Source organism: Engraulis encrasicolus, chromosome 14 (assembly GCF_034702125.1).
Source record: "Engraulis encrasicolus isolate BLACKSEA-1 chromosome 14, IST_EnEncr_1.0, whole genome shotgun sequence".
Classification (NCBI taxonomy): domain Eukaryota; kingdom Metazoa; phylum Chordata; class Actinopteri; order Clupeiformes; family Engraulidae; genus Engraulis; species Engraulis encrasicolus.
The window spans coordinates 46948081-46955538 of NC_085870.1; the positions used below are offsets into that span (position 1 = coordinate 46948081).

Here is a 7458-nt window from a genome sequence, read left to right on the forward strand (position 1 = left end):
AGAGAGAGACTATGACGAATCTTGGATTCAAGCTGCGTCTGATCGCTTTAAAAACATGGGCCAAGAAGAATGCCTGGATAATAAAAGACAGGCCAAAACTGACAAAAGACTGACCTGTGTCTCACAATACTCTCCACTCAGCAATGAGTTTGAGAATATTGTGCGTAAACACTGGCCTATTCTATGCTCTGACCCTGCATTACGAGATGCGTCGTTTAGAGATCCGCCACGGTTCGCCTATAAACGCTCGCCAAACATCTCAAATTTGGTCGTAAGAGCTGACCAACCACCAGAAAAACCTGCGTCGTTTCTCTCACCTATCCCCGACGGAAATTACAGATGCGCCCATTGCGCGCAATGCAATTTCACTTATAAGTGCAACACTTGTACCCATCCACACACCGGGAAAGTGCTGAAAATAAAAGGAGTCATATCATGTAACAGTAAGAACATTATTTACATGATCAAGTGCCCGTGCGGCCTCGCTTGCATAGGCAAAACCACACGTTGCATCAAGACACGCATTGCGGAGCACAGAAGCAGCATACGCCTCAATGACCAAAAAAATCCAGTGGCTGTGCATTTCAACACTTTTAGACATAATCTGTCAACATTAAAATACATTGGCATTGAGCAGGTCTCCACCCCCTGACGCGGAGGAGACATTGATAATATTCTATTGAGAAGGGAAGCATACTATATTTATATGCTAAATACTTTGTCCCCCAAAGGTCTCAACATGGAATTTGACTTGAAGCCCTTACTATGATTAGACTATGATATATTGATGCACGTAATGTGTCTTCTGCACAAAAAATCCTTATTTATAATTGTGCAAACTATTGTGACTGATTGTCTTTACAGTGTGTTTTTTATCTTTTTAATCTGCTTTGTTTTTCAGTTTTTTTGTTTTCTTCTGACCACCGGTTGTGATCACTGGTCTTGAATTTGTATGCCAGCGCGCCAAGGCGCATGCTATGCCACTTGTCACCTTAGGGTGCGCTCACCTTTCTGCCAGGTAGCCTACCTGTAGGTCATGTGATATAAGTCAACTAAGACCATTGTTCTCATTGCCTGAGGAAGATCCCTCTGTTGGATCGAAACGTTGCCATATGTTTAAATGAAATAAAGTATTTTTGGAGTTAATACACAGTGTGCAGACCGCTTCATCACACATCACCATAAAGCTAAAATATTGAGACAGCTTATTTACTCAGCTTGAGGTTACTACCTAGACAACCAAGCCTACCTCAAAAATAGCCTACCAAAATGACCACTGAAAATAATTTAAAAACACCAGAGGACTGGAATGTGGCAGTGTCCTTTACTTTGCGTAGGGAAACACATTAAAAATCGCAACAAAAATCGCACCTTTCACTTCATGCCGCAACAAAATCGCAACAACACAGTAAGAAGCTCTGCAACTTTTATCGCGATTTTCTGGAAATCCTTGTGCACCATCCTGCAATTCCGACCGTGATTTTTTGAGAAAATGCCCCCGATTTCCTGGTGGGACTGATATGTGTAATGTTGTGTGTAATGTCTTTGTGTCTTCTTCTGTATTTATGTATGTATGTACTGTATGTATGCTACTTGACACCGAAATTTTCCTCGGGATCAATACATGATACTCTACTCTACTGATGTGGGTGGATATCTGTGTATGCACAAGCGAGCCTTTGAAACTAAAGTGTTTTAGGTAGCTCAAGTCGTTTGTTTTTAGAACATTGCTAAGAGAACTTACAGAGACTAAGAATAGCTTCAGTAGGTTTCTGTCGAGAGCGGTGCATATGCATTTTATTGTGAATGAATAATGTAAAACACCATGATGAACATGTTGCACGGCAAAGCGTTATTTACAGAATAAACTTCAAAAAGTCAAAACGCTATTATTATATACATCATATGAGAGACAAAAGGATTCTTGTTGATGCTGCATCCCTCCCCCACAGAAGTGAAGGGCTGATTATGTCTCTACAGTGAGTCTGCACATGCTATTTTATGCTGAAATTCAGCATACAGCAACACAAAATACACATTTCTTTACAAAAACAATCACTCACTACTAACCACATGTTTTAGCTTATAAGTATTCAAATCATTGTTATTGTCTTTTCATAACAAAGCTCTACTACTAAAAAGACCTGACATCAGCTAGTTTTTAAAATGCTATCCGGATATTTCTGTAATGGCCTGGGATATTTTGCAGAAGACTGTGCACCACACATTCACACACTTTGGATGGTTCCTGGATCCGTTTTCTTCTGCTAAACTGTAGGTGGTGACCAGGTAAAGGGGGACATTGGTTGAATCTTTTTACTGATGAAAAGGGGTATACTGTGTGAGAGAGAATGCGAATTAGTATTTGGCTGGACAACATGTACTAAAATAGAGATCGCAAGCTTACTTAGACTGGGTGCCTAATACAGCATATCACACTCATTTCAAGAGAAGAAGGCTTACCACAACCTCGCTATAGGCGTCTTCAAGATCACCACCTGAAACACAAACATGAGATCACTTACCACACAGGACTGGTGTGTGTGTGTGTGTGTGTGTGTGTGTGTGTGTGTGTGTGTGTGTGTGTGTGTGTGTGTGTGTGTGTGTGTGTGTGTGTGTGTGTGTGTGTGTGTGTGTGTGTGTGTGTGTGTGTGTGTGGTGAGGTTAGGAATGTGGGATCAAAATAAATAGACTGTGGGACATACTGTACGTGGTTAGTAATATGTGTGAGGATAAAAATAAGTAGACCATGGGAAACTGCAGTAGACTACATGTGGTCTGCCTCTATGGCCACTGCCACTAATGACCAGGCCTGCTGACAGCTTTTGTTGGGCCCATGACAAAGATTTGGTGAACATTTGCACAATGATCAGTGAATGAGAGAAGAGCCCAACTCACCTGAGCAGAGACATGATACTGTGAGAACAACCAGGAGTAGACCAACTAAAGATGCCACTACCACTCCAACCAGCACAGGCCAGGGAGCTTCAGTCACAGATGCTATTTAGAACAGGGAATATGACAACCACAGCTGGGTTAGAAATTCAAGACAACCAATCATCCTGAAATCATCTAGCACCTTCTCGCCCCCAAACAATCAACATGAACCACTTGGGATGAAAACCTTTCTTGGAGTAGGTCCACTGCATCAAAGTTATTTTGAGGAATTAAGGAATTTAATAATGCAGTGAATTAAAATGGAATACATATGGTAACAACTACCTTGCTCAGAGGTTGAGGGTATTTCAGGTGTTGGTGGTGGTGTTGTCTGTGTTGTTGTTGCTGTGGCTGTTGTTGGTGGTGGTAGTGGTGGTGCTGGTGTTGTTGTCATCTTTGGTGAAGGGGATGCTGGTGGCATGGTGATCTTTGCTGTTACTGTGGTGTGCTTCAATGTTGTTGTGACGAGATTCACGCCTGTGACATAAAGAAGAAAATAATACAAAGAATCAGTCATGACCACAGAAGGGTAGCCGACAATATTTTTTTAATTGTTACCAAATTCAACAAGTGTAATGTGATATCTTACCTGTAAATTTGAACGGATCACTGCGTGGAGATACAGATGGAGGTTGTGAGTCCACTGTATAGTCACAGCTCACCTCTCTGCTCCTTAGTGACTGTAGACGTTTGAATAAAATATCTTTATTCAAAGCGAACTTACAGAAGAGGTCTCCAGACTCTCTCCTTGATGTGTCTGATGTCAGGTAGTACTGCGGCTCATCTCCAGTGTAGAGACGGCAGCTGGAGGCCTGGCCATAATGTTTGGGAATACCACAGAAAATGAAGATGGAGATGGAGATGTGCTCAGACACGGTTATGTCTGGCGTCTGCAGTCTGTCTGTATTGGGGGATCAGGCAGGTGTGACATAGTTTGATCTGAGGTTGATTGAGGCTGATATTTTGTTGTATTATTGTGGGAATGCCTTTCATCAGATGAGACATACTACATACTATAAAATTGTATGTTTTTTCAGTAAATGAGCAGATACTCACTCAGAACAGTCACCGCAACAGGGTCAGAATGATTAGATTTTATTCGTTCCTCAAGTGATGCCGTAAGATAGTAGCACCCCACTTCAGCCTCCAGAGGGGAAGTCTGACGTGCCCAACGCAGAAGCTGCATACCACTGAGGGAGATCTGACATGATGGGCGATTGTAGGAAGCAGCTTCTACCCCATGCAGGTAGAACAAACACAGAAATGCAGACTGAGACTGGGGTACTTCACAGCTCATCTGAACTGAGCCGCTCTCTCTGATGACTGCAGGGGAGATCTTCAGCTGGGGCTTTACAGCAGGAATTTCTAAAATAAAAATGGGGAAAACATTTAAGAAATAACTTTGTAGTGCTGACCTGTTGTTGTAGATAGAATCTAAAGAAAATTCTGAAGTATGCAAGACATTTTCAGACACGGACATTCAAGACAAACTTCACCTTTAACAACAACGATTGTAACAGCCTGTGAGAGGTGTGATGGTTGAGCACTGGTAGAGCACTGAACTCTGACTTCAGCAGGAAATGTGACCTGGTGAGACCACTTCATCATTTCTTCTCCAGTGAAAAAATTTTGGCATAATGTACTTGCTGTCGTGGCTGCTATTTCATCAGCTAAAGAGAATGTGCAGTAAGACACATGGGTAGATCTCTGTGGACTGCAGGTCAGTTGAACGGATTCCGTCAATAATAGAATCTGAGAAGATGTAGTCAGTATTGGGTGAGCACCTGCAATGCAAGATGTTATTTGACATGATTGTTTAATTAGTCATGCTGCCAACAAGTGAAGCTGGGTGGTGTATAGATAGACCAAGGCATCTTCATATTTCTGTGCAACAATTGAGCAGTAACTCACCTTGGGCTTTAGCGAAATTAAATTGACCTACGTTTTACAAGAGAGAGAAGGATACATGATGAAATGTGATTCCTTATCATAAATGGATCGTGTCATTAAACTACAGTATATTGAATATATTAAAATACGATCAAAGTAGTCAACCGGAATGTTTAATAAAGTGCATTTAAATTATTAATAACATGAATTAATTATGACATTAATGATAACAACAACAACAATTACATACATTAATTAAGTAGCGTGCCTCGAGCCAAATATAATCATTAGTCTGGGAAACATTTCAAATGTAAAACTGAGATGAAGGTGAAATGGTCACAATTTCAAAATAATAATAATCCTTCGGAAAACAATAGGGCTTCGCACCGAGAGGGCAAAGGGCTACCGCGTGGCCCTTGCACTTCGCTGCTCGGGCCCTAATAAGCTATTAGAAAAAAAAGTGGACAAAACAGGCTAGTGCTTACTTAAATACTTGCTATACTTACTGCATAAGAGGGTAAAAAGAAATACTCCATAGAAAAATATCTCTTTTCTGCCAACTGCCATCATGCTAAAGGAGATCTCTTCATGTGACAAATTGTCTGTGACACAGACAGATATACAGCACATGCCTGCAAGAGGAAGTAGAGCCACATGACCCCTCTCACACTAATGGCCTCATTATGATGGCGATAACTATTCTGAAATCAGCATGTGGTGTGAAAAACCACATGCAACTGAGTTTTTGCAGTCTGACCACACACAACATCACCCACACTCAGTATAGTGTGAGCTTCAGCACTTAGCCTGATTATCATCGACTTTCAAGTCTCTTTGACACTTGGTCTGAGCTCGAGCAGGCTATTCCCAAACGGCATGGTTGACCCGTCTTCCTCGGTTTGCTACTGGTCGAGGCCAGATAAGGCTGAGCCAACATTTAAACAAGACATTTTCCTAGTCCCAATAAAACTCCTCTGCTTAAACCACATCACTGCCTTGAACACACCTCTTAACAAGGGCCGTTGGAGCTGCTCAAAGTTGATTGGTTCCTGACAAAGTGGGTGGAGTTCATTATTTTTCCTGAGATCAGAAACTATATTTATATTACTCGAGGCCTGATTAGGGCATAGCCTGGCTGTTCAGCACTACAGTAGCTGAGTGCGGATTACTGGTAGGGGTGTAACAGTATGCAAAAATCACGGTTCGGTACGTACAGTACCTCGATTTTGGGATCACAGTTCGGTACATTTTTCGGTTAAAGGGACACTGTGCAGGAAATGGTCAAAAAGGGTACTGCAACTATGCTGCTCATTGAAACTGGGCTGCCTATTGCAAAATTTGATCTTTACATGAAAGTTTACTAAGTAATAAACAAATATTTTCCAGTATGGTCAAAAGTAGAGTCATTTTTGCAGCTAAAAATGGCTATTTTTGGAAATTCAAAATGGCGGACCATGGAGAAGATCCCCCTTTTCATGTATGAAAAGTGCAATTTTTCCAGTGATAATGAATACTTAGAATTTGATGGTGGTGGTAAGTATTCATGAAAAAGGTAACATTAGTGAATGGGCAGCATGAATTCTGGAAATAAACACGTAAAAATCTCACACAGTGTCCCTTTATAAAAAGAAAATACATTCAAACTGCTACTTTGGTTTGGAGATTTCATCAATATAAGAAATAGTAGGCCTACTTTTCTCAAAGAAAAAGCCTCTGCACTTGTTTTTTTTTCTTGCATTCTCTCTCAGCGTTCTGCATGAGCCACTGCCTGTAGTGGCAGCATAATGTAAAAACATGGACAGAGTTCCCTGTCAATCTACCTTTCGGTACAGCACTGTTCGGTTCGGTACAGGTCTGTTTGGTTTGTTACAAATAAAATACAGTGTACCTTTACAGGCCTACTGATTAGCCTAGCACAAACATAGGGCTACATTACAGTATCTGTGTATAATCATAAACTGATAGACAGTTAGCCAGGCCACACCTTCCTAGTGACGCCACACCTCCGGTGTAGCTAATCAGGCCAACTGCAATATACATATCGTTTCTGAACTCCACAGAAATTGCAAACCCCACCCACTTCGTCAGGAATCAATCAACTTTGAGAAGCTTCAACAGGCCTGGGTATAGGCTCCAGAGAAATCAGGGACTCCACCCACTTTGTCGGAAACCAGTCAACTTTGAGCAGCTCCAACAGTCCTGGGTAGAGGCGTGTTCAAGGCAATGATGTGGTTTAAGCTTCAGCACAACCTTTTCTGGCCTTGACCAGTAGCAAACCGAGGGAGGCAGGTCAACCATGCCGTTTGGGAAACGTTAATCCTTAAGCAAATGATTAGATCAAGACTCGAAAAGAGATTTGAAAGTTGATGATAATAAGGCATATAGACAGTATAGCCTATTCAGACAATGCTGATGCAGAGAGGGTGCAAATCAGTGTAGGATTGCCACTGATATTGCACATGTCAGGGTAGGTAGTAAGTTGGAGCTGAAGTTAAAAACAATGACGGGGTGGTAGAAACTCTCTCACCTCTTCCATATTTCCATATTTCCTAATTATAGGATGAGGATGGTGATGTAACACGTTCGCGCCCCAAGGGGGACGAACAGGTGCAAGATGTCCTCCATCACAGT

General features: G+C 41.7%; 1 protein-coding gene across 1 annotated transcript; it reads right to left on the bottom strand.

Annotated features, from left to right (window-relative positions):
* Positions 1-3500: 3500 nt before the first annotated feature.
* On the bottom strand, positions 3501-4417 carry LOC134463487 (uncharacterized). The gene is made up of 2 exons (XM_063216684.1): positions 3994-4417; positions 3501-3838 (listed from the first exon to the last, which is right to left on the bottom strand). The coding sequence occupies exons 1-2, from the start codon at positions 4415-4417 to the stop codon at positions 3501-3503; spliced, it is 762 nt and encodes a 253-aa protein (XP_063072754.1).
* Between the last annotated feature and the right edge of the window lie 3041 nt (positions 4418-7458).

Coding starts and splice junctions, on each gene's coding strand:
- LOC134463487 (XM_063216684.1), bottom strand. CDS start 4,417: ATGTCCGTGTCTGAAAATGTCTTGCATACTTCAGAATTTTCTTTAGAT. Junction 3,839..3,993: donor TGTTGCGGTGACTGTTCTGA/GTGAGTATCTGC, acceptor CCCCCAATACAG/ACAGACTGCAGACGCCAGAC.